The sequence below is a fragment of the Pan troglodytes genome, chromosome 20 (genome assembly GCF_028858775.2).
Source record: "Pan troglodytes isolate AG18354 chromosome 20, NHGRI_mPanTro3-v2.0_pri, whole genome shotgun sequence".
Lineage (NCBI taxonomy): Eukaryota > Metazoa > Chordata > Mammalia > Primates > Hominidae > Pan > Pan troglodytes.
The window spans coordinates 55,011,159-55,038,956 of record NC_072418.2 but is presented as its reverse complement, the minus strand read 5'-3'; the positions used below and the strand labels follow the sequence as shown (position 1 = coordinate 55,038,956).

The following is a 27,798-nucleotide window of genomic DNA, read 5'->3' as shown; positions in this document are numbered from 1 at the left end:
ATGCAGTGTCTTTAATAAAGGCCAGGGTTGGGCACGGTGGCTCGCACCTGTAATCCCAACTGTTTGAGAGTCCAAGGCAGGAGGATCATTTGTGGCCAGAAGTTTGAGGCCAACCTGGACAACATAGTAAGACCCCATCTCTCTCTTAAAAAAAAGGCCCAATATGGTGGCTCATGCCTGTAATCCCAACATTTTGAGAGGCCAAGGCAGGAGGATCACTTGACCCTGGGGTTTGAGAACAGCCTGGGCAACATGGTGAGACCTCGTCTCCACAAAAAAATCCAAAAATTAGCCAGGCATGGTGGTGTGTGCCTGTGTTCCCAGCTACTCAGGAGGCTGAGACAGGAGTGTCACTTGAGCCCAGGAGGTTGAGCTATGATCACACCATTGTAATCCAGCCTGGGTGACAGAGCGAGACCCTGTCTCCAAAAACAAAACAAAACAAAAAACAAAAAAACTAGCTGGGTGTCAAGGGCGTCCGTGTGAAGAGACCACCAACAGGCTTTGTGTGAGCAATAAAGCTTTTTGCTGGGCGTAGTGGCTCACGCCTGTAATCCCAGCACTTTGGGAGGCCAAAGCGGGTGGATCACAAGGTCAGAAGATCGAGACCATCCTGGCTAACATGGTGAAACCCCGTCTCTACTAAAAATACAAAAAATTAGCCGGACGTGATGGCGGGTGCCTGTAATCCCAGCTACTCGGGAGGCTGAAGCAGGAGAATGGCTTGAACCCGGGAGGCGGAGGTTGCAGTGAGCCGAGATCACGCCACTGCTCTCCAGCCTGGGCGACAGAGCAAGACTCCATCTCGGGGAAAAAAAAAATAAGTAAAGATGTTTAATCACATGGGTACAGGTGAGCTGAGTCCGAAAAGAGCGTCAGAGAAGGGAGATGGGGTGGGGCAGTCTTATAGGATTTGGGTAGGTAGTGGAAAATTACAGTCAAAGGGGGTTGTTCTCTTGTGGGCAGGGGCGGGGGTCACAAGACGCTCAGTCGGGGAGCTTCTGAGCCAGGAGAAGGAGTTTCGCAAGGTAATGTCATCAGTTAAGGCAGGAGCTAGCCATTTTTACTTCTTTTGTGATTCTTCAGTTGCTTCAGGCCATCTGGATGTATACATGCAGGCTTGGGCTCAGAGGCCTGACACTGGGCCTGGTGGCATACATCTGTAATCCTACCTACTCAGAAGGCTAAGGTAGGAGGATCCCTTGTGCCCAGGAGTTTGAGGCTATAGTGAGCTATGATCCACCCCTGCACCACAGCCTGGGTGACAGAGTGAGACTGTGTCTCAAAATAAAAATGAATAAAAAAAGGCCAAATGGCTAAGTGAGGCTTTTCTGTGAATGTGGTTTTTTGGGGGCTACTAGAAAGAAAAGCTGTGTTAATTTAAAGCAAAGACAAGTTTTACAAGAAAGCTTGAATAGAGGACATAGTAGATCCTGAGAGTATAAATCCCTGGGAATTAGCAAACATTTGTGGGAAAAGGATGGACTTTCAGGATGATAGATTAATGAGGTTAAAGTCTAGCTCTCTAAGAGTGATGCTAGACTCATATGAGATCTCAGTTACATGTGGAATAAATAAAGTTTTACCAAGGGATATGTTTTTTATATTTATTTATTTATTTATTTAAGACAGAGTCTCGCTCTGTCGCCCAAGTGGAGTGCAGTGGGGCAATCTCAGCTCACTGCAACCTCTGTCTCCCAGGTTCAAGTGATTCTCCTGCCTCAGCCTCCTGAGTAGCTGGGACTACAGGTGTGCACCACCACACCCAGCTAATTTTTGTATTTTTAGTAGAGATGGGGTTTCACCATGTTGCCCAGGATGGTCTCGAACTCCTGACCTCAAGTGATCTGCCCATCTTCAGCCTCCCAAAGTACTGGGATTACAGGTGTGAGCCACCGTGCCCGGCCCAAAGGGTATGTTTGATATGATGAGGGGATGGAAATGGAATAGATGGAGGCTTAGAGAAGAGTGAAGGGACCACATGCAAGTGGCTCACGCCTATAATCCCAGCAGTTTAGGAGACAGAGGCGGAAGGATCCCTTGAACCCAGGTGTTTGAGACCAGCCTAGGCAACATAGTGGAACCTCATCTCCACAGGAAAAAAAAAAATTAACTAGGTGTGTGTAGCCGGCACAGACCTAGGGGGACTGAACAAAGGAGGGTGAACAAGGGAATAAAAGACAAAGACAAGAGAGTATATTTGGAAGAAGGGGTCAGGGGGCACTTGCCTCTAGTGGACAAGGACCCTGAGCTTTACACAGTCCTACACAGCCCTCCGTATTTATTAGGCAAAAGAGATAGCGAGAGCGGTGGGGGGGTGTAGGTCAGCAGTTTGATTGACAGCAGGCTTGCAAGACTGCATTCTTCGAACAATAGGTGCTAGATTTCTCAATAGATAACTTCAAGGAGCCCGGTGCCAGGGAGTGAGGCCCTCAGCAAACCTTTTGGTGGCAGGGCAGTGTGAGTTTGCCCGCATCCTGCATTCATGATAAACAGTTTGCTGTTTGATAATATAGTCTCCAGCGGAACGCTGAGTTGGTCATGATCCCTTTGGCCTTTTCGGCTCCCAACAGGTGTGGCGGCGCACGCCTGTAGTCCCAACTACTGGGAGGCTGAAGTGGGAGGATCGCCTGAGGCCGGGATGTCAATGCTGTGGTGATCATACCACTGCACTCCAGCCTGGGTGACAGAGCAAGACCCTGTCTAAAAAAGAAAGGAAAGAGAAAAAGCTAAAAGATATAATATTTTTTAGAGTTTAAAAAAAGAACAGTGGGCTGGGCATGGTGGTTCACACCTATAAATCCCAGCACTTTTCGAGGCTGAGGTGGGTAGATAGCTTGAGCCCTGGAGTTTGAAACCAGCCTGGGAAACATAGTAAGACCCTGTCTCTATAAAAAACCAAAAATTAGCTGGGCGTGGTGTTGTGCACCTGTAGTCCCAGAGTCCCAGCTACTTGGCAGGCTAAGGTGGGAGGATCACTTGAGCCTGGAGGTGTTGAGGCTGCAGTGAGCCGTGGTCGTGCCACAGCCTTCTAGCCTGGGCGTGCCACAGCATTCTAGCCTGGGCAACAGAGTAAATCCCTGTCTCAAAAGAAAAAGGAAAAAGAACAGTGAAGGGATTGGATTGGTTATAGACGTTTGCTGGGGTTGGCTAGACTGGATGGTGGGAGGAGGGTCAGGGCTCACCTTCTCCTTTTTATCTCTTCTCCGCACTAAAGAACCTTTGTGCTGTTCCGTCGCTCTGTGATGCAGGCCTAGAACTCCGGTCTGAGATGCACGCTCTTAGTGTCCAGTAGCTCCAGGCAGCAGTGCCAACAAGAGTGCCCTTCAAATAATAGCCATTTCTTTGTGGGAGGACACTCGGTGCCTATGGCTGAACTCAAACTGGACTCCACGTGGCATAGATTCCACTTTCTACCTCCTGTGTGGGCTGGAGCTCCTCTTGTTTTTCTGCCATCTAGAGGAGAATCCATTTTTATCATTATTTGAGTAAATCAGAGACCCAAGTCAAGTAAGAGATCACTAGATCCCATCACCAGCATAAATTGATATTTGCCTATTTGTTTTCTTTGCTAAATCAATAACATCAGTGCAAAGAGACACCTAAGATTAGCCTCCTCAGAGAACATCATCCTTCTAGAGATACAGGTTGGGTGGGGCTCAGAGTGATACACAGAGCTTTTTTTTTTTTTTTTTTCTGATACAGAGTCTCACTCTGTCACCCAAGCTGGAGTGCAGTGGCACAATCTTGGCTCACTGCCACCTCTGCCTCCTGGGTTCAGGAGAATCTCCTGCCTCAGCCTCCCGAGTAGCTGGGATTACAGGTATGCACCACCACACCTGGCTAATTTTTGTATTTTTTTATTTAGTAGAGACGGAGTTTCACCATGTTGGCCAGGATGGTCTTGAACTCCTGACCTCCAGGGATCCGCCTGCCTCGGCCTCCCAAACTGCTGGGATTACAGGCATGAGCCATCGAGCTCGGCCTAAACAGAGCTTTTATCCAAAAATTCCAATCTATGTATGTGTGGGAGACAGATCTAGGAAAAATTCTAGCGTCTTTCAGTGGCCCTGGAGGAAATTATTAAGGGGCAGCAAGATCCCTGCAAGAGAGCCGAGTCCAACAGTATTTGTTCATAAGATACCTTCACACGTCAGCTGTCTCTAGGCTAAACTTGTGTAATGGTGTTGATCCGAAAAGTAATGCAGAGCCTCTAAAAGCCTCTGATCATATGCAAAAGATGAAGTTCTGGTCTCAGGGAGAATAATCCATCCATAGAATGTCACACTCCTGTGGGTCACAGCAAAGGACCACTGACTGAAAAGTCAATTGCGGATCACATACAGATCAGCCTTCTTTGAGTTTCTCAGGGAAGGAAAAATAGTATTTATTTATTTATTTATTGAGACGAAGTATTGCTCTGTCACCCAGGCTGGAGTGCAATGGCGCCATCTCAGCTCACTGCAACCTCCCTGTCCTGGGTTCAAGAGATTCTCCTGCCTCAGTCTGAGTAGATGGGATTACAGGCACCCACCACCATGCCAGGCTGATTTTTGTATTTTTGGTAGACACAGGGTTTCACCATGTTGGCCAGTCTGGTCTTGAACTCCTGACCTCAGGTGATCTACCCACCTCAGCAGAGTGCTGGGATTACAGGCGTGAGCCACCATGCCCAGCCCTTTTTTAAGATTTGTATTTCTTTCTTACTTAATTACCTACTCATCTGAAGGAAATTTTTTTTTTTTAAGACGGAGTATCACTCTGTCCCCAGGCTGGAGTGCAGTGGCGCGATCTCGGCTCACTGCAACCTCCACCTCCCAGGTTCAAGCGATTCCCCTGCCTCAGCCTCCCGAGTAGCTGGGTCTACAGGTGCGTGCCACCACGCCTGGCTAATTTTTTGTATTTTTAGTAGAGACGGGGTTTCACCATGCTAGCCAGGATGGTCTCAATCTCCTGACCTCGTGATCAGCCCCCATCAGCCTCCCAAAGTGCTGGGATTACAGGTGTGAGCCACAGCCCCCGGCCTTGGAAAAATATACATTTTTAAAATTTTATCTACTTTACAGTTTGGGCGGCCAAGGCAGGAGGCTCACTTGAGCCCAGGAGTTCAAGACCAGCATGGACAACAACGTGAAACCCTATCTCTACAAAAAATTTGAAAATTAGTCAGGTGTGGTGGCACATGCCTGTAGTGCCAGTGTATTAGTTTGTTCTCACATTGCTATAAAGAAATACCTGAGATTGGGCAATTTATAAAGAAAAGAGGTTTAATTGGCTCCTGGCTCTGCAGGCTGTACAGGAAGCATGATGCTGGCATCTGCTTGGCTTCTGGAGAGGCCTCAGGAAACTTACAATTATGGCAGAAGGTGAAGGGGAGGCAAGTACTTCACATGCCCAGACAGGAGGAAGACAGAGAATGGGGAGGTGCCACGCACTGTTTTTTTTTTTTTTTTTTTTGAGCCTAGGCTGGAGGGCAGTGGCACGATCTTGGCTCACTGCAACCTCCGCCTCCCGGGTTCAAGCGATTCTCCTGCCTCAGCCTCCCAAGTAGCTGAGATTACAGGTGCGTGACACCACACCTGGCTAATTTTTCTTTCTTTTTTTTTTTTTAAGAGACAGAGTCTCACCCTGTCACCCAGGCTGGAGTGCAGTGGCGCGATCTCGGCTCACTGCAAGCTCTGCCTCCCAGATTCAAGCAATTCTCCTGCCTCAGCCTCCCGAGTAACTGGCAGTAAAGGCACGCGCCACCACACCTGGCTAATTTTTGTATTTTTAGTAGAGATGGGGTTTCACCATGTTGGCCAGGCTGGTCTCAAACTTCTGAGCTCAAGTGATCCATCCACCTTGACCTCCCAAAGTGCTGGGATTACAGGCGTGAGGCACTGCTTGGAGCCAAATTTCCTCTTATCAAAACATCAGTCAGATTGCATCAGAGCCCATTCTAACAAGCTTAGTTTAACTTAATAGCCTCTAAATGCCCTATTTCAAAATACAGTCATATTCTGAGGTGCTGGGTGTTAGAACTTAAAGACAATGATTTATTTTATTTCATTTATTTATTTATTTTTTGAGACAGAGTCTCGCTTTGTCGCCCAGGCTGGAGTGCAGTGGCTGGATCTCAGCTCACTGCAAGCTCCGCCTCCTGGGTTCACGCCATTCTCCTGAGTCTGCCTCCAGAGCAGCTGGGACCACACGCACCCGCCACCACGCCCGGCTAATTTTTTGCATTTTTAGTAGAGACAGGGTTTCACCGTGTTAACCAGGATGGTCTCGATCTCATGACCTTGTGATCCGCCCGCCGCGGCCTCCCCCAGTGCTGGGATTACAGGCATGAGCCACCGCGCTTGGCCAACAATGATTTTTTAGGGACGTGATTCAGCTCATAACATTCTGGACTCTGGACTCCCAAAATTCATGTCCTTCTCACATGCAAGATCCCTTCACCCCCATCCTAACATCTCAAAAGTCTTCTTCTTATTATTTTTTGAGACAGAGTCTCACTCTGTTGCCCTGGCAGCAGTTCAGTGGTGCAAAGACAACTCATTGCAGCCTTGACCCCCTGGGCTCAAGAGATCCTCCCACCTCAGCCTCCCAAATAGCTGTGACTATAGGCGTGAGCCACCATGCCTGGCTAATTTTTGTATTTTTTGTAGAGACAAGGGTCTTACTGTGTTGCCCCAGGTTGGTCTTGAATTCTTGAGCTCAAGCAATCCTTCCACCTTGGCCTCCCAAAGAGCTGGGATTACAGGCCAGAGCCACTGCTCCTGGCCCATTTCAAAAGTCTTAATCCATTTCAGTATCAAACTCTAAGGCCCAAATATTATCCAAATATTATCTGAATCACATATGGGTGAGACTCAAAGTGTGGTTCATCCTGAGGCAAAATTTCTGTCCAGCTGTGAAACTGTGAAGCCAAAGAAGTTATTTGCTTCCAAAATACAATGGTGGGACAGGCATAGGATAGACCGTCAGCCCTGGAAACCACCCTTCTACTCTGTTACTGTAATTTTGATGTTTGTAGATTGCACATGTAAGTAAGCACACGCAGGATTTGTCTTTCTGTGTCTAGCACATTTCGCTTAGCATAATGTCTTCTGGGTTCCTGGATCCAGCCACGGCTGCACATCAAATCTTCACGGAGATCCTAGTTCCCTGACTACTGAGTAACTTCAGCCTTAACTGGCTTCAGCCTCACTGGCAAGACCCGATGGAGTCCACCAGGATCGCAAAAATCGATTTTGACTTAAATTAGTTCAACTTGACAAGAAGAAAACATCATAGTTTCCAACAGAAGTGGACCACAACTTTAAGCTTTGACCTTAAAGTCTAAAACATTAACTTAAAATAGGCAGGAAGCAACGCTGCTTCACAGGACAAGAAATAGTCACAAATACTCCTAAATCGGGAGAACAAAGACTTGCTGGGTGGAAGGCAGAGCGAATAACAGGCCCCGCCCACCAAACAGGTCCCGCCCACACCGCCCGTCCCGCTTAGCCCACCTGGCCCCGCCCACTACCGCATCAGCCTTGCCCCACCCTTTCAGGGTTCCCAAATCTGGCCCGTCTTTCTGCCCCTTCCCTTGCGGGTCGCACCCCGCCCAGGCCCCTCTCCCGCCCCAGGTCTCTCAGTCTTTTTTCTCAGGGCGTGCAGCTTCCTGCACACCCGGAAGCAGATCGCGCGGGGAAACGATCACAGCGCTGCGCGTCAGTTTCCGTCTACCTGGACTAAACATTTGCTTCGCCCCGTCTGCCTGAATCGAACGTGCACTTGGCAGTCTTCCCTTGTCCATACCCGTTTCCTGGGGATCGCTACGGACCTTAAAATACCAGCAACAGCCCCTTCGCCCCAAGTAAGTCTGATAATTGCTTCCCTTTCGGTTTAAAAATCTCTCTGAGGCTGTTCCTTGCTCCCTGCCTTTCTGCCTTAGGACCATGTAGACAACCCCACTCAGGTCGTGTTCCTGCTTAAAACCCTTACTGACCTCTGCTTCGGCCCTGCGCCAAGTCGAGTCCTCACTCGGGAGGTGGATTCCCGCTCGTTGCGACCCCGGAGCTTCTCCGTCGTCTGCCCCTGGAGGGGAGCGCCCGCCGTCTGGCTCCTGAAGGAGTCGCTTCTCCTCCCAGGTCCTGGGATTCTGCAGACCCTCCCTGTCCTGAGACACCGTACTCCCTGCCACCTTGTGTCCTCCTCACGCCGGGTCCTTTCGCTCCCCAGGCTTCCCCTTCACAGCCACTGCTTTTCTTGATTCCCCCCCTTGGGGGAGGTCACCTGAGTCTTGTGACACCCAGTGTTCTTCCTTCCCAAATTTTACTCCACTGGAAAATATGCTTTTCCGGGAGGTGGGCATCCTATTCCTCCCCTTTCTTACTGAATGTGTGGGTGAGAGGGATCAGGAGAGGAAAAGAAGGGGAGCGACGGAGCAAAAGGAAAGACCGAATAGAAGAGAATGAGGGAGACCCAGAAATACACGGCAAAATGGATGATAATTTAGGGATTTGCAAAGAGACAGCAAGAGTGAAAGAGAACGAATGGAGAAAGAAGCAGGGGGAGGAAAGCACATAGAGACATTTAGAAAAAAAGGGGGACCTTCAGAGAGATGAAAGGCAGCAAAATAGAGTGGGGCGGCAAAGGAGGAGGCACTGCAGACAGACAGTGGGGAGAAGGTGAAAGAGTTGGAGCCGCCGCCGACAGAGCTACGTGGTGCTGGGACTGAAAGAGAGGGAGAGAGGGCAGTGGGTGACAAGCAGAGTAGAGGGAGAACCACAGCAGGGAGGAAGCCTAGGGAGTTGGGGGTGCTAGAGAGTGGGAACAAAGGAGGTGTAACAGGTAAGAGGGAATTTTAACAAGGAGAGCAGAGAGGGAGCTCAGATGGGGAAAAAGAGGCAGAAATACGTGGAGATTGGGGACAATCGGAAAGACTGGGGAGAAAGAGCTACGAGAAGTGAAGTAAGTTGCAGAGCATTGGGCAGAACAGACATAAAGAGGAGAAAAACAGAAAAGGGGAGGAAAGGTGCAGAATGAGAGAGGGACACACACAGTAGTGAAGAAAGTGGGAGAGGACCCCATCCAGATGAGCGATGAGTTGATTGGATATGGATGGTGGTTGTAATATTCTAATTCGTGACTTTATACTCTAATTTAAAATCCATTTCTTTAAACTGTACTCATGAGGATGAAAATTACCACTCTTTTCTGTAAGGCTTGTGCATTTTGTATTTATTTGTATCAAAAGATATTTGGAATTTCTGTTTAGCCAGAGAGCATTTAAATTAAGTCATTCGTGGTAACTCTTTTCTTCCCTGGGATGGGGTAGAGGATAGAGTAACTGAGAAATGGGGCGATAAATGACTGTCACTGTCACTACAAGGTATGTCTTTTTTTTTTTTTTTCTTTTTTGAGACAGGGTCTTGCTCTGTCAGACTAGAGTACAGTGCCATGATCTCCGCTCACTGCAGCCTCAACCTCCTGGGCTCAAGCAGTCTTTCTGCCTCAGAGTGCTGGGATTACAGACGGGAGCCAGCACGCCAGGCCTACAAGGTATATCTTTGTATGAGTATTCAGAGTCTTATTTTTTTTTGGTAATGGATTTGCTTTTTTCTTTTTTTGGGACGGAGTTTCGCTCATGTTGCCCAGGCTGGAGTGCAATGGTGCCATCTCGGCTCACTGCAATCTCCGCCTCCCAGGTTCAAGTGATTCTCTTGCCTCAGCCTCACGAGTACCTGGGATTACAGGCATGTGCCACCACGCCTGGCTAATTTTGTATTTTTAGTAGAGACGGAGTTTCTCCATGTTGGTCAGGCTGGTCTTGAACTCCCAACCTTAGTGATCTGCCGGCCTCGGCCTCCTAAAGTACTGGGATTACAGGTGTGAGCCACTGCGCCTGGCCTACTTTTTTCTTTGTAGTTCCACTTAATTCATCGTTATTTTGGAAGCTTGAGATAAGTGTTAGTTTATTCAATATCTGCCTTTCTATAAATAATTACTAACTTCTGAAATAAGATTTGGTGACATCCTATAATCAGCTGACGTCATTCATTTCTAAATGTTAAGTATTGTCATTTTTTTAAACTTTCACCCTATAATTCATTAAATTTTTCAAAAACTTTCCAAACTGTTAAAGTGTCCAATACAGTATAGACACCACGGTGTACGTTAGATTCCCCTGAACTTCTTCATTTTATAACTGAAAGTTTATACGCTTTGGCCAACATTTTTCCATTCTCCCCACCACCAGCCCCTGGCAACAACTGTTCTACCCTGTTCCTATGAATTGGATACTTTAAAATTCTGCTTGTGAGGTCATACAGTAATTGTCTTTTAGTGTCTGTCTTATTTCACCTAGCATAATGTCTTCCAGGTTCATCCATGTTGTTGCAAATAGCAGGAGAATCGCTTGAACCTGGGAGGCGGAGATTGCATGGTTCATCCATGTTGTTGCAAATAGCAGGATTTTCTTCTTTTTGATGGTTGAATAAATCCATTATACATATGTACGCATACTATATATATCTATATAAATACACGTACACATAAAGATATGTATACAGACACATCATACATTTTCTTTTTATTTTTATTGATTGATTTATTTATTTGAGATGGAGTCTTGCTGTGTCACCCAGGCTGGAGCACAGTGGCATGATCTCGGCTCACTGCAACCTCTGCCTCCCAGGTTCAAGCAATTCTCCTGCCTCAGCCTCCTGAGTAGCTGGGACTACAGGTGCATGCCACCACACCCGGCTAATTTTTGTAGTTTTAGTAGAGACAGGGTTTCACTGTGTTGGCCAGGATGCTCTCAAACTCCTGACTTCAGTTGATCTGCCCGCCTCTGCCTCCTAAAGTGCTGGGATTACAGGCGTGAGCCACCATGCCAGGACACTTGGTCTTTGTTTAGGAATTTATTATCCTTGCATCGCCCTGGTGCAGTGGGCTGTCTCTCCACATGCTGAGGTCTTCCCTGTGGGCATGGTTGTAGTGCAGAAAGGAATGTGTTGTTTCCAAGCATTAAACAACAGATTTTTCACTTTCAGATTTGACTTGTAAAGAATTAATTATATTGACTGAGAGAGAAGCCCAGAAGAGGAAGAAGAGGAAAGAAAAGGAGTCAGGGATGGCTCTTACACAGGTAAAATGATATTCTTAGTGGATCATTCTGTCTCCTTCCTTTTTGAAATGTGACACATTGGAGTTGCGAATCTCCTCTGAGTCTGAAGCATCCTGCCTGACACGTTTGCTGCCATTCACCCATGCCTTCCCTCAGTTTCTCTCATCTCATTTAGCTTCTATCTCACTGTGACCCAGTGACATTAACTTGGGAAGAGGCTCCACTGGGCATGGTCCTGGGAGAGACTCACACCCAGACACGGATGGAGACGGGGTATGGGCCCCACAATGTCAGAGCTGTTGGCAGCAGAGATTGTTTAGAGGCAAAATCAGGATGCAGTCAGCTCTCTGTAGACCAGAAGTAGAGAAGCTGCACACGGAAGTGACATATTAATGTGCACGATACCTCATAAATTCTGGAAAAGAGGCCTATGAGGGGAGATCTTTTCTGCCTAATTTTATACAACATTTGAAGGTGTATGAATTAGTCACTGTTTCTAACTTCAAAATCTTAATGACTGGGAATGGAATGGACAATTAGATACACACGTCAGTGACAGAGGGCGTTTATTTTATCATTGATTTTTTTTTTTTTTTTTTTTTGAGACGGAGTTTCGTTCTTGTTGCCCAGGCTGGAGGGCAATAGTGTGATCTCGGCTCACTGCAACCTCCACCTCCCTGGTTCAAGTGATTCTCATGCCTCAGCCTCCTGAGTAGCTGGGATTACAGGCATGCGCCACCACGCCCGGCTAATTTTTGTATTTTTAGTAGAGACGGGGTTTCACCATGTTGGTCAGGCTGGTCTCGAACTCCCGACCTCAGGTGATCCTCCCGCCTCGGCCTCCCAAAATGCAGGGATTACAGGTGTGACCCACCGTGCCTGGCCCATCATTGATTTTAAAATATAAAATCAACCTGAATGTCAGATTCTTTTAGCCGTCGTCACTATATCCGTCCCACAGAGACTGCAGTGTTCATGCTGGGACTCTTAGCAGTTGTTTTATGTAAAAAGGTTATAATTTTGCTCAGATGTAGGAGCAGAACTCCTTTGTTATTAGAGAAGATGGAGCCAAATTCTCTCATTGCACCAGTTATTACTGAACATCATATTTCTTTTATTTTAAACATCACATAATATATTTGTTTGCAGTAAAAGTCCAAGCAGAGATGCAGTTGAGTCATTAAGAAGGTGGTACAACATGAAGATGATAGGGAAATAATATTTTATTATATATTAAATTCATGCTATGTTAGATTTTAGCTGTTCCTGTCAAAAAAAAAAGGGTACCTCTGAGATGAGATGATGGATATGTTAATTTGTTAAACCATAGTGACTTTTTTTACTATCTATACTGTAATATCATGTTGTATACCTTATATATACCATAAAATTTATAAGCAAACATAAAACATGGGGCATCAAGGAAACATTTCAGTTTTATGCTAAAAAAAAATTTATAATCTTAAAAAAGGACATTGGCCAGGCGCAGTGGCTCATGCCTGCAATCCCAGCACTTTTGAAGGCCGAGGCAGGCGGATCACGAGGTCAGGAGTTAGAGACCAGCCTGGCCAACATAGTGAAACCCCACCTCTACTAAAAATACAAAAATTAGCCTGGTGTGGTGGCGCATGCCTGTAGTTCCAGCTACTCGGGAGGCTGAGGCAGGAGAATCCCTTGAACCCAGGAGGCAGAGGTTGCAGTGAGCTGAGATTGCACCATTGCACTCCAGCCTGGGTGACAGAGCTAGACTCTGTCTCCAAAAATAAAAATAAAAATAAAAAAAGGACATTAAGGCATATATATTCTGAAAATTTAACTACAGAATATGAAATGGCTGCTAGAATGCAGTAAAAAAAAATTGAGCAAAGAATGAAGATTATTTTATTTTGATTTCTACAAATTAATGAAATGGAAAATGGAAATGCAAAGAGTTATCATTTTCCCCAGATCTTCAACATCTAAAAGAAACATAGTAGTAGGTTTTGTTCAAATGAGTGAGAAATCTCATGTGATGTTGGTGGGAGAGGGCTGCTTTGCAGCTCAGGGTAGTGGAGAATCTTGCCAGATCTAGCAAAGCAGGAAATGCACCATCCTAGAGGAAGCGATCACTCTTTCAAGTGCCCAACCTGGAGGAACCCAGGTTCCTTTCCCTATCACATCATCCACCATCCCTCATGTTTCTGTGGGGAGCTACTGTTGCAAGTTCTGTGGCAAGAGTCAGTGAGAGGTGTCAAGTTGCATTTACACGTCATTATGAGATTTCAGAAAACAATTCTTCAGGGAATGTTCTGCTGTGAAGTTTTGTTTTGCAAGTTTTTGAAGTGTAGATCTTTTTATGTTAATAAACACTAATTGTTTTGCATCCTCTTTGGAGCAGTGCCTAAATGAAGACGTAGGGGTCTTTTACTGTTTTTTGCTGTTACAAAGAATGTCACCGTGGCTGCCTTGTATGCATGCTGTCTTCACCACAGATGCCTGAAGTTTCCTCCAGGTTGGGCAGTTTAAAGAGTGAGTGCCTCTTTTAGGATGGCATACCACAAAAGCAAAAATAAATAAATGTTTTCCTTTATCTTTTTCTGGAAGGCCTGGCTCACAGTGTGATTATAAAATACTATGTTTCTTTTAGATCTAAGGTTTTCTTGCTTACATTTTCTTTGCATGCATCTTTTTTTTTTGGTGATGAAATCTGGCTCTGTTGCCCAGGCTGGAGTACAGTGGCATGATCTGAGCCAACTGCAACCTCCGCCTCCCAGGTTTAAGGGATCCTCCTGCCACAGCTTCCTGAGCAGCTGGGACTATTGGCACTCACCACCATACCCAGCTAATTTTTTTGTATTTTTCAGAGAGAGGGGGTTTCACCATGTTGACCAAGCTGGTCTCAAACTCCTGAACTCAAGTCATCCGCTTGCCTTAGCCTCCAGAAGTGCTGGCATTACAGGCATGAGCCATTGAACCCAGCCTTTGATTATATTATGCCTTTCAGTAAAGCTTGTTTGTTTACTTACAGTTAAGTAATGTTATATATATTCACATTATTTATTGGACTTCCAGAATACATATGTTCTTGGTGCTTGATTGTTTGCCATGAGCCCCTCATGCTCTCTTCATTTTTCTCTGTTTTTTATAGTTTTTGTTTCTCTCCCTGTCAAAATCCCCTTTGAGTTCACTGATTCCTTCTTCTGTCTGATTAAGTCAGCTGTTGAACTCACCTAGTGACTATTTCAACTCAGTTATTTTATTTTTAGCTCTAGTCTTTCTTTCTTTTTCTTTCTCTTTCCTTCCTTCCTTCCTTCCTTCCTTCCTTCCTTCCTTCCTTCCTTCCTTCCTTCCTTTCTCTCTCTCTCTCTCTCTCCCTCCCTCCTTTCTCTTTCTTTCTCTTTTTTTTTTGAGACAGAGTTTCACTCTTGTTGCCCAGGCTGGAGTGCGATGGTGCGATCTCAGCTCACTCCAACCTCTGCCTCCTGGGTTCAAGCAATTCTCCTACCTTAACCTCCTGAGTAGCTGGGATTACAAGCACGCACCACCAAGCCTGGCTAATTTTTTGTATTTTTAGTAGAAACGGGATTTCACCATGTTAGCCATGCTGGTCTCAAACTCCTGACCTCAGGTGATTTGCCCTCCTCGGCTCCCCAAAGTGCTGCGATTACAGGTTGTGAGCCACTGCACCCGGCCATTACTCTCTTTCTTACTCACTTTTTCTTTCCTTCTCTCTTTTTCTTCCCTCCCTCCCTCCCTCCCTCCCTTCCTTCTTTTTCTTTTCCTTCTTTTAAGGCAGGGTTTCACTCTATTGCCCAGGCTGGAGTTCAGTAGAACGATCCATCTAAAACAACAACAACAACAACAACACACACACAATTATAATTTTCTGACTGGGGATTGTGTCCTCTCTGAGGCTTTGCTTGTCATCTCCTAATTGAAGAGGTTTGCTGGTTTCTACTCAGAAGCTCCCCTGTTACTTGTGTGTGCTATTGAAGACTCTGGTGCTGCAGTCAGCTATGGTACTAGATCTCACCTAGTGTCTTTCCGTGTTACTGCACACACTGGTTTATGTCAATCTTCTTTTTTCTCAGTGGCCCCTAACCTTTCATCCTGTTCCTTTCAGTGATTAAATTCAGGCAAGACAGAAACCAGTTGATAGGCTTTGGTTGTGTCTCCACCCAAATCTCATCTTGAATTTTCAGTAGAGACAGGGTTTCACCATGTTGGCCAGGATGGTTTCGATCTCTTGACCTTGTGATCCGCCCACCTCGGCCTCCCAAAGTGCTGGGATTACAGGCATGAGCCACGGCACCCGGGCTGTGGAAAGCAGAATTTAAGAGTGATGAACTAAGATGTTTGGCAGAAACACTCTCAAAGCAAATTGTTCAGGTTGCTGCATGGCTTCTCTGACCTGTTTATAGTAAAACAGGAGAAGAGAGAAATGAGTTAAAAACAGTTTGTTTTCAAAGCCCAGTGTAAAGGTTTGGAAAATTCTCAGCCTGGCCATGTAAAGAATTAAAAGTGTATTTAGGAGAGAAAACCAAGAGGGGTGTAGCCAAGTGGCCTCTGACAAGGAGATTAGTATGGATAGAAGTAAGCCAGGACCTGATTATTGAGACAATCAGAGAATCATTCCAAAGGCATTTTAGAGATCTTTGAGACTGCTGTGCCCATCGTAGGTCCACAGTGCCAGGGCCTTGAGGGCAGAATAGTTTCAAGGGAGTGGCCCAGGGTGCCCTTTGGACCTGGGAACTCCGATACCTCAGGTCTGTGATCTCTGTATGTCAGAGCAGAGGTCCTTGGCTACCCCACCTATGGCTGAAGTGGGACCAGGTGCGGACCAGCCACCACTCCAGAGGGCACACACTGTTGAGAGCCAAAAAGGCCAAAGGGATCGTGATCAACTCAGCATTCCACTGGAGGCCATATGATCAAACAGCAAACTGTTTACCATGAATGCAGGATGTGAGCAAACTCACGACTGCGCCTGCCGCCAGAAGGTTTGCTGAGGGCCGTCACTCCCTGGCGCCGGGCTCCTTGAAGTTATCTACTGGGAAATCTAGAGCTTATTGTTCGAAGGATGCAGTCTTGCAAGCCTGCTGTGATCCAAACAGCCGACTGAGTTACCGACAATCACCCCCCCTTCCGGTTATCTCTTTTACCTAATAAATTCGGAGGGCTGAAAAAGCTCAGGGCCCTTGTCCACTAGAGGCAAGATGCCCCCTGGCCCCTTCTTCCAAATATACTCTCTTGTCTTTTTCTTTTATTCCCGCGTTCACCCGCTTTGTTCAGTCCACCAGGGATCGAGGTCGGTTACAATACACAAACTGTAAACCTTGGCAACATCAACACAGTGCTAACTAAAAGTGTGCAGAGGGCATGAGATGTGGACTCTTGGTTACTTCCATCTAGATTTCAAAGAATGCCTCAGAGATCCTTGGAGCCTAGGCATAAAAATGCCATAGGAGTGAGGCTGTCCCTGGAAGTCCCCACTAAGGCAATGCTCAGTCTAGCTGTGGAGGCGGGGCCAACTTCAGAGAGTCCCTGTTAGGATAAGGTCCAGTAAAGCCCTGGGAGCAGGGCCACCTTTGAGACCCCAAAACTGTAGAGTCACCGGTATGTGATTCCAGCTCGGGAGAGCTGCAGGCACTGTGAGAACTTCCATGTGGGGTGATCCCAACAAAACCACTAGGGCAGGGATCCCCAGGATGTTGGGACCCAACCTCTACTCCAGGATGTCTAGAAGGTGGGACACGGAGTCAAAGATTATTGTCAAGCCTTAGTGTTTAATGTGTATGCCCTGTTGGGTTTCAGCCTTACATGGGAACAGCTACCCCTTCTTTCCTGTTTCTCCCTTTTGGAATTGAAATATTTAACCTGTGTCTGCCCCACCATTGTATTTTGGAAGCACATAACTCGTTTGATTTCATAGTTTCACAACTAGAAAGCAGTTTGCCTTTGGATGAAATGCACGTTTGAGTCTCACCCATATCTGATTTAGATTATAGTTAGATACAACTCTAGACTATAGGCTTTTGAATTGGTTGTAGAAATAAAGCTTTGGGAGCCATTAGGATAGAATGTATTTTGTTTGTGAGAAGTATATCAATTTTGGGGGCCAGGGGTGGAATGTTACAGTCTGAGGTTTTTTTTTTTCTCTCCTCCACAATTCATGTTGAAACTTAATCCCCAGTGCCCAATCTTTAAATGTTATGAGGCGTGGCCTTTAGGAGGAGATTGGATCATGAGAAGTCTGCCTTTATCAGTGGGTATGGTGTTCTCGTCAATGAGATATCAAAAGGCTTATTCTACGGAGTTCACTGCTTTTTGCCCCTTCTGTCCCTTCTGCCATGTGGGGGCACAGCATTCGTCCCCTATGCAGCAACAAGACCATCTTGGAAGCAAGGATCATCCCTCACCAGACATCAGTCCTGCTAGCACCTTGATCTTGGATTTCCCAGCCAGCAGAATCATGAGAAATACATTTCTATTGTTCATAAATTACCCAGTGTGTTTTACTTGGTACAGCAACACAGAGAGACTAAGACATTCTGTAACCATAATTTAACCATTTGTTTCTTTTGATTCAAGACTGATTCTCAGACATCTGGATTCAGATGCCTGCTCTGCCATTTTCAGGTTGTTGACCTAGGTGACTTTTTAGCGTTTTCTGTGACATAGTTGTCTCCTAGTAACATGGGAACAAATCTCTCTATCTATCTATTATGTTGTTACTTGAATTAGAACATGTAAAGCATCTGGAGTAATGCCCAGCACATGGGGAGTGTTCCAAAACTTCAGTCGTTGCTGTTGCTGTGGTCATCACAGTTTTTAGTTTCTGACCTTTCTTTAAAGCTTCTATGGACATTGTCATCTGCAAGACACCACTCGTATACTAGCTCATCTGGACACTCAGTTGATACATTGAACATAATATCTAACACTTATACAGATAACCACGTGTTCATTTCTTTGTATATTTCTTGCATTGTACACAAAAATGAGAAGCATACACTGATTTACGGGATATCATAATCTCCTATTGATTTTTAAAGCAAACTTAAATTAGGGACACATAACCTTCTCACAGATGCCTTGCATGGATATGTGAAAACACACAATCAGATTGATGTGACAGTTCTCTCCTCTTCTCATTTTATGTATAGATAAGAGCTCTCCCATTGCTCATGTTGAAATGTGTTTTTCATTTCAGGGACCTTTGACATTCAGGGATGTAGCCATAGAATTCTCTCAGGAGGAGTGGAAATCCCTGGACCCTGTGCAGAAAGCTTTGTACTGGGATGTGATGTTGGAGAACTACAGGAACCTGGTCTTCCTGGGTAAGGATAATTTTGCTCTAGAAGTTAAGATCTGCCCTCGTGTATTTTTGTATTTTCTCTGTTGTCTTTCTTGGGAGCCCTTCCATTATTTGACTGAGACTGAAGCCTTGTTGACTCACAAATAAAAAGCTTCATAATGCTGCATCTGGCCTTTCACTTCCCATATCATCACACTATCCCCTTTTTGAATGTCTTCCCTTGTTGTCCTGTGCCCTTAGTAGAATTCCCATATTTAAGTATTAGTCAGTATAATGGTACTTTTTTTTTTTTTTTTTTTTTTAATGGAGACAGAGTCTAGCTTTGTCACCCAGGCTGGAGTGCAGTGGCGTGAACCCAGCTCACTGCAACCTCCGCCTTCTGAGTTCAAGCAATTCTCCTACCTCAGCCTCCTGAGTAGCTGGGACTACAGGCTCACACCACCACTCCCGGCTAATTTTTTGTATTTTAGTAGTGACGGGGTTTCACCATGTTGCCCAGGCTGGTCTCAAACTCCTGAGCTCGGCAGTCTGCCCGCCTTGGCCTCCCAAAGTGCTAGGATTACAGGCGTGAGTCACCACGCTACTTCTAAATTAGTATCTCTCTTTACTTCCAAAGTCAGGATTTTAACTATTCTTTGGGCAATTATATACCCACAGCTCTGCAAGCACAAACGCTGCTGCCCCATGCTTATAACTCTTTGCCCTCCCCTCTTGCCCTTCCTCCTCCCTGCCTCTTCCAAACATATTACTCTGGTCCAGATGGACTACCCAGTTACTTACTAGCATATTAATTGTACACTCCCATTATTGCAGTACTCCCTCACCTTCCATGTTACACTCAGTGTGTAAGGGGTGACCCCTACTCATTCACTTGACAACTTTCTGAGAACACTGTCTATGTCAATATGTGCAGGGGATGATGGCTCAGATACTGTTATTCATGAAGGGTGACTGAATAATGTTTTGGCAACACACCTTGGCTCTTGAAGTATTTCTTTCCACACTCTTGGTATTTGGAGTGACCAGTTATCTGCACTGACTGTTTGGCCAGTTTTATTTAAAAACATGTTTGATCCCGGAAACCCAGGTTCATGTCTTACTTTCTTTGTAATTTGGGTGTAGATACATAAATCCTGTGGGCAGTCTTACTGTCCTTATTTGTAAAATAGTGATAATTTATCTTAAGATTTTCTAAAACAAGTTAGTGCTGTTTGCTAGCTTAGAATATTGCATGTTTTATAGTAAAGACTCACAAATTTCTTTGTTTAATAAGGTATATCAACATTATTTCATGTTTATAATGAGATGGCATATTAGCTTTAACTTAATGTGGTTAGGTATAGCAGATACCGTAGATAGGGTGGTTTAAACAACAGAAAGTCACTTTTCACAGATCTGGGTGACGAGTAGTCCACATGTCAGAGCCAGTCACCTTGGTTCTTGGTGTGGGCCCTTTTCCTGGTGTATCATGACTAACTCTTTCTGCGTCCTCACATGGCAGAAGGATCGCCATGCAAAAAGCAAAAGCTTTTTCACACCTACTCAAATTCCCATTCCGTTCCTGAAATTCTATCTACCATGGTGACCTAATTGCCTCCCAAAGTTCACACCTCCAAGTAATATTACATTGAGGATTAGGACCCCAACATACGAGTTTTGGCAGACATAAGTCAATATAGCTGACTTGCACTGCTTGTTAGTGTTGCAAATGTCTATTTTTTATGGAAATAGATAGTTTTTTGTTTGTTTGTTTGTTTTTCCGAGACAGAGTCTTGCTCTGTCACCCAGACTGGAGTGCTGTGGCGCGATCTCAGCTCACTACAACCTCTGCCTCCTGGGTTCAAGCAATTCTCCTACCTCAGCATCCCAAGTAGCTGGGATTACAGGTGCACACCACCATGCCTGGCTAATTTTCGTATTTTTAGTAGAGACGGGGTTTCATCATGTTGGCCAGGCTGGTCTCGAACTCCTGACCTCATGATCCACCCACCTCAGCCTCCCAAAGTGCTGGGATTACAGGTGTGAGCCACTGCGCCCGGCCAGAAATAGGTAGTTTTAGAACAGGTTTAATACTTATATAATAAGTATTCAGAAAAATAACTTAGTGTTATAACTTCAAAAAATTCTTTCTCATTTTCCCAGTACTATTTTTGATTTATAATTCTAGCTTGCCATTTATATAGATCATTAATTAGTTGAACTTGTTGATATTTAGCTGTAATTTGACATTTATTCGTGCACAATAAATATGAAGTAAATATATATGTATATAACTATTTTCTCTTCTGAGAGAGCCATATGTTTGCTGCCAGTTGATGTATGATTTGGGGGCATGGTGGAAAAATACTTGTTTTAGTGCTAATATATGTTTGCACAACATGAGTCTTTCAGTCATTGAATGTTTGAAACTAGGCTTCCTTAAAATTAATTTGAATTACATGTGATTACTCTTTCTTTACTGAAGAATTCTACTCCTTTTTTATTTGTAAAAATAGAAGATCATTGTGGTAAAGTTTGGTAACTGTCTAGTATAAACGTTACTTTTAGTGTAGTATGTTTTCAATATAAAATATTTACGAATAGTAGTTATTTAAAAAAAAACAAATAATACTAGTTATTTTTAAAATCTATGTTCGGCCAGGCGCAGTGGCTCACACCTGTAATCCCAGCACTTTGTGGGGCCGAGGTGGGCGGATCACGAGGTCAGGAGTTCGAGACCAGCCTGGCCAATATGGGGAAACCCTGTCTCTACTAAAAATATAAAAATTAGCCAGGTGTGGTGATGTGTGCCTGTAGTCCCAGCTACTCAGGAGGCTGAGGCAGAAGAATAGCTCGAACCCAGGAGGCGGAGGTCACAGTGAGCTGAGATTGTGCCACTCCACTCCAGCCTGGGCAACAGAGCAAGTCTCTGTCTCAAAAAAAAAAACCAACGAAAAAACTCCCATGTTCATTATATTTTGTAGGTATCCTTCCTAAATGTATGACCAAGGAATTACCACCAATAGGGAACAGTAATACAGGAGAAAAATGCCAAACAGTGACGCTGGAAAGACATGAATGTTATGATGTTGAAAATTTTTACTTAAGGGAAATCCAGAAAAATCTACAGGACCTTGAGTTTCAATGGAAAGATGGTGAAATAAATTATAAAGAAGTGCCAATGACCTCTAAAAACAATCTTAATGGTAAAAGAGGTCAACATAGTCAAGAGGATGTAGAAAACAAATGTATTGAAAATCAGCTTACATTAAGCTTTCAGTCACGTCTGACTGAACTGCAGAAATTTCAAACTGAAGGGAAAATTTATGAGTGTAACCAATCTGAGAAGACAGTTAATAATAGTTCCCTAGTTTCACCACTTCAAAGAATTCTTCCTAGTGTCCAAACCAACATTTCTAAAAAATATGAGAATGAGTTTTTGCAGCTGTCATTACCCACCCAACTTGAGAAAACACACATTAGGGAAAAACCTTATATATGTAATGAGTGTGGCAAAGCCTTTAGAGTGTCTTCAAGTCTTATTAACCATCAGATGGTACATACTACAGAGAAACCTTACAAATGCAACGAATGTGGCAAAGCCTTTCATCGGGGCTCACTACTAACTATACATCAGATAGTCCATACAAGGGGGAAGCCATATCAATGTGGTGTATGTGGCAAGATCTTCAGACAAAATTCAGATCTTGTAAATCACTGGAGAAGTCACACTGGAGAGAAACCATACAAATGTAATGAATGTGGCAAGTCCTTTAGTCAAAGTTACAACCTTGCAATACATCAGAGAATTCACACTGGAGAGAAACCTTACAAATGTAATGAGTGTGGGAAAACCTTCAAACAAGGCTCATGCCTCACTACACATCAGATAATCCATACAGGAGAGAAACCATATCAATGTGATATATGTGGCAAGGTCTTCAGGCAGAATTCTAATCTTGTAAATCACCAGAGAATCCACACTGGAGAGAAACCATACAAATGCAACATATGTGGAAAGTCCTTTAGTCAAAGTTCCAACCTGGCAACTCATCAGACAGTTCATAGTGGAAACAAACCTTACAAATGTGATGAGTGTGGCAAAACCTTTAAACGGAGCTCCAGCCTCACTACACATCAGATAATCCATACAGGAGAGAAACCATATACATGTGATGTATGCGACAAGGTCTTCAGTCAACGTTCACAACTTGCAAGGCACCAGAGAAGTCATACTGGAGAGAAACCTTACAAATGCAATGAATGTGGCAAGGTCTTCAGTCAGACTTCACATCTTGCGGGGCATCGGAGAATTCATACTGGAGAGAAACCTTACAAATGTGATAAATGTGGTAAAGCCTTTAAACAGGGCTCATTACTCACTCGACATAAGATAATTCATACCAGAGAGAAACGTTACCAATGCGGTGAATGTGGAAAGGTCTTTAGTGAAAATTCATGCCTTGTAAGACATTTAAGAATTCATACTGGGGAGCAACCTTACAAATGTAATGTGTGTGGCAAGGTCTTCAATTACAGTGGAAACCTTTCAATTCATAAGAGAATACATACGGGAGAGAAACCTTTCCAATGTAATGAATGTGGCACAGTCTTCAGGAACTACTCATGCCTAGCACGTCATCTAAGAATTCATACTGGGCAGAAACCTTACAAATGTAATGTGTGTGGCAAGGTCTTCAATGACAGTGGAAACCTTTCAAATCATAAGAGAATTCATACTGGAGAGAAGCCTTTTCAATGTAACGAATGCGGCAAGGTCTTCAGTTACTACTCATGCCTAGCACGTCATCGGAAAATTCATACCGGAGAGAAACCTTACAAATGTAATGATTGTGGCAAAGCCTATACTCAGCGTTCAAGCCTCACTAAACATCTGCTAATTCATACTGGAGAGAAACCTTACAATTGTAATGAGTTTGGAGGGGCATTTATCCAAAGTTCAAAACTTGCAAGATATCACAGAAATCCTACTGGGGAGAAACCACACAAATGTAGCCATTGTGGTAGAACTTTTAGTCATATAACAGGCCTGACGTACCATCAGAGAAGGCATACTGGAGAGATGCCATACAAATGTATTGAATGTGGCCAGGTCTTTAATTCCACTTCCAACCTTGCAAGGCATCGGAGAATTCACACTGGAGAGAAACCTTACAAATGTAATGAATGTGGCAAGGTCTTTCGTCATCAGTCAACACTAGCACGTCATCGGAGTATTCATACTGGAGAGAAACCTTACGTGTGTAATGAGTGTGGCAAAGCCTTTAGAGTGCGTTCAATTCTAGTTAATCATCAGAAAATGCATACTGGGGACAAACCTTACAAATGTAATGAATGTGGTAAAGCTTTTATTGAAAGGTCAAAGCTGGTGTACCATCAAAGAAATCACACTGGAGAGAAGCCATACAAATGTATTGAATGTGGCAAGGCCTTTGGGCGGTTTTCTTGCCTCAACAAACACCAAATAATTCATTCTGGAGAAAAACCTTATAAATGTAATGAGTGTGGCAAATCTTTCATTAGTCGCTCAGGCCTCACTAAACATCAGACAAAACATACTGCAGAGAATCTTAAAACAAAATTCAATGTGGAAAAGCATTTAGATGTTCTCCTAACTTCTGGGTTCAAATAATTCATACTTATTGATATAGCTTGTATATTTGTCACTTCTGTCTGAAATCTCATGTGGAATTTTAATCCCCTTTATTGGAGGTGGGGCCTGGTGGGAGATGATTGGATCACAGGGGTGGATTTCTCAAGAATGGTTTAGCACCACCCGCTTTTTGCTCTTCTTGGGATAGTGAGTTCTGGTGAGATCTTGTTTTTTTGTTTGTTTTGCTTTTTTGAGACGGAGTCTCTCTCTGTCACCAGGCTGGAATGCAGTGGCGTGATCTAGGCTCACTGCAACCTCTGCCTCCCAGGTTCAAGTGATTCTCCTGCCTCAGTCTCCCTGAGTAGCTGGGACTACAGGTGCACACCACCATGCCTGGCTAATTTTTGTATTTTTAGTAGACATGGAGTTTCACCATGTTGGCCAGGATGGTCTCAATTTCTTGACCTAGTGATCTGCCTGCCTCGGCCTCCCAAAGTGCTGGGATTATAGGTGTGAGCCACTGCGCCTGGCTGAGATCTTGGTTAAAAGTGTGTGGCACGTTAGGCATGGTGGGTCATGCCTGTAATCCCAGCATTTAGGGAGGTTGAAGCAGGCAGATCACTTGTGGCCAGGTGTTCAAAACCAGGCTGGTCAACGTGGTGAACAGTTGTCTCTACTAAAATACAAACATTAGCCAGGCATGGTGATGCATGCCTGTAATCCCAGCTACTCAGGAGGCTGAAGCATGAGGATCACTTGAACCCAGGAGACAGAGGTTGCAGTGAGCAAAGATCGTGCCAGTGCACTCCAGCCTGGGTGACAGCGAGACCCTGTCTCCAAAAAAAAAAAAAAAGTGTATGGAACTTTCCTCTCTCACTCCTATTCTTGCCATGTGACATGCCCACTCCCCTTTTTCCTTCCACCATGATTTTAACATTCCTGAGGCTTCCTCGGAAGGTGAGCAGATGCCAGCACCATGTTTCCTGTAAAGCCTGCAGAACTGTGAGTCAATTAAACTTCTTTATAAATTACCCAGCCTCGGATAGTTCTTTATAGCAATTCAAATATGGCCCAATACATTTACACATGCAGTAAATGTAGCTAAGTTTTAAGGTATTGTTCACTACTCACTTGGCATAAGAATGTACATACTAGAAGGCCGGGTGTGGTGGCTCACACTTGTAATCCTAGCACTTTGGGAGGCTGAGGTGGGCAGATTGCCTGAGCTCAGGAGTTGGACACCAGCCTGGGCAACAGAGTGAAACCCCGTCTCTACTAAAATACAAAAAATTAGCCAGGCATGGTGGCATGTGCCCATAGTCCCAGCTACTTTGGAGGCTGAGGGAGGAGAATTGCCTAAACCCGGGAGGTGGAGGTTGCAGTGAGCCAAAATCACACCACTGCACTCCAGCCTGGGCAACAGAGCAAGACTTTGTCTCCAAAAAAAAAAAAAAGAATATACATATTGGAGAGAAATTACTGAAGTGCAGTATGTGTGGTAAGAATTCTATTCAAAGATCAAAACTTGTGGATCTATAGATAATTCATAGTGCAGAGATGCTTTACAAATGAAAAGAGTGTGGCAAAACCTTTACCAGAGTTCAATCCCTACTGGACAGAAGGGAGTTTATACTGATAGGAAATCTACACGTATGTGCCAGAGACTTTCCCCAGGCATCGGAACTCACGAGACATCAAAATATACAACTTTGAGAGGAACCACACAAACGTAATATGTGTGGTAAGGCTTTTACCTGAACATCAAAATGGAAACCAAAGTATTCATACTGAAGAGCTACCTTACAAATGTAACAAATGTAGTAAGACTTTTTTAAAAAATCAAATGTTCGGCCAGGTGCGGTGTCTCACGCCTGTAATCCCAGCACTTTGGGAGGCCGAGGCAGGTGGATCATGAGGTCAGGAGATCGAGACCACCCTGGCTAACACGGTGAAACCCCGTCTCTACTAAAAATACGAAAAATTAGCTGGGCGAGGTGGTGGGCGCTTGTAGTCCCAGCTACTTGGGAGGCTGAGGCAGGAGAATGGCATGAATCCAGGAGGTGGAGCTTGCAGTGAGCCAAGATCGCGCCTCCAGCCTGGGCGACAGAGCGAGACTCTGTCTCAAAAAAAAGAAAAAAAAAAAATCAAATGTTCATGCTTTTGGAGTGAGAGAATTTATATAGGAGAAAAATCCTATGAATGTGCTGAACATGAAGGGGACTGTAAGCAGTAGTGTGTTTTCAGTCTTTACCAAATTCATACTGGAGGGAAACCTTACAAATGTAATCAGTGTGGTAAAATTTAAAACCAGTTCTCACAACAGACTACACATCCTTGAAATCATACCAGGGATAACCAAGCCTGCTTCTCCAAGATTGGCCTGGAATATTACATACTACACAATAACTACAAGACAAAATTTGTTAAAACTCAGGACAGTATGTACGTCAAAGGAGCCAGAACATATGTGGAAAAGGCCAATTCAGTTTATAAAATATTGTATTCAATTTGAGGTTTTTGTTTTGTTTTGAGAGAGTCTTTGATCTTTCCTCCAGGCTAGTGTGCAGTGGCGTTATCTCAGCTCACTGCAACCTCCACCTCCCAGGACTTCTCACATTCCCCCACCCCTGGTTTTTTTTAATGATGATTTTAACTCTCCCCTCTAATGCCTTTTTCTTTTTAAAAATTTTTCGGAGAAATCATTTTAGAAGAAAATGAGTCTCTGTTCTTAGTTTTCCTCTGATCCCTCATGGCTAGGACAGTTTATTCCTAGAGAGGGAGGTCCCATATTATTAGGAAAGCTGATATTTTGCACGTTGTGAAGTCTCATGTCCTGCGGAGAGAAAATGGGGGGAGAAAGGGAGAGAAACAACAAACAGAAAAATAACAATTTCGGAAAATTGACATGGGCCATATTACTCTGAAGTTCATACATCAGTAGCCAGGTATGAAAGTGCCTTATATATGTAAATAGGCTGTTACTATCTTCTTCTGACATTTAAGTTGTCTAGCTTCGGTTCTCAGGGCTTTAAGAAAGCACAGCTTAGTTTTTAGTGATTTGAAATTAGAAAAATCGGGGAAGAAGGAGGGAAAAAATTAAAAACATTATTTTGGAGATGTGTAGCCCAGAAAAGTTAGAATTCAGTCCAAACTTTAGAAAATAATAAAAATTGAAAAACAATAGGCGAGACTAGAGTCTAACAACAGATGTACTGTAGTTTTTGAAACATAATTTTTCTCACTCCAGTTTCCCATTTTTACTAAAGACCAATCATGGTATGACTGATTTGCTTTATTATTCTTGGCCTGTTTATACGTATAAGTGCAGCAAGAATCATTATTTTTCACACAGACTCTTTATATTGGCTTTGATGGAAGTTTGTTCCACAAAAGGAATATCAGATAAGACTTTTTAAAAGCCAAGCCCAGCCATTGCCATGTACCACCAAATACCTATGAGTTGGGTAAATTCCTCTCCTCTTGAGGTCCCAAGATAACTTGGAGTTCCTGGGCCTATCAGAAAGGGACATTTTTTACTTAACACAGGTCAGAAAGCCTGTATAGGGATGCTGTAGGCAGGGTATGAGGCTAGTTTTCCAAGGGGCTTTAATGGGCTCTATGAATCAAGTTTGATTCCTTAAAGGAAAGCACACCATTTCAATCAAAGCCTTGGTAAAATAGCCATTTTCTCTGATGGTATTCTGTTGTAAAAGAAAACTTTTTTTTTTTTTTTTTTTTCCCAAGACAGGGTTTCACTCTATTAACCAGGCTGGAGTGTAGTGGTGTGATCTTGGCTCACTGCAA

At 44.2% G+C, this 27,798-nt stretch overlaps 1 protein-coding gene across 2 annotated transcripts; it reads left to right on the top strand.

Moving 5' to 3' along the window:
• The first annotated feature begins 7,491 nt into the window (after positions 1-7,491).
• On the top strand, positions 7,492-25,025 carry ZNF836 (zinc finger protein 836). Of its 2 annotated transcripts, none has more exons than XM_009436177.5 (5): positions 7,492-7,849; positions 9,404-9,537; positions 11,031-11,125; positions 18,297-18,423; positions 21,365-25,025. In XM_009436177.5, exons 3-5 carry the CDS (start codon positions 11,111-11,113, stop codon positions 24,031-24,033), a joined length of 2,811 nt encoding a protein of 936 aa, XP_009434452.2. In that variant the 5' UTR covers positions 7,492-7,849; positions 9,404-9,537; positions 11,031-11,110; the 3' UTR covers positions 24,034-25,025. The 2 variants fall into 2 exon arrangements, with proteins under 2 accessions (XP_009434452.2, XP_054528684.1); XM_054672709.2 differs by having other exon boundaries at positions 7,515-7,849; positions 9,400-9,537.
• The last annotated feature ends 2,773 nt before the right edge of the window (positions 25,026-27,798 follow it).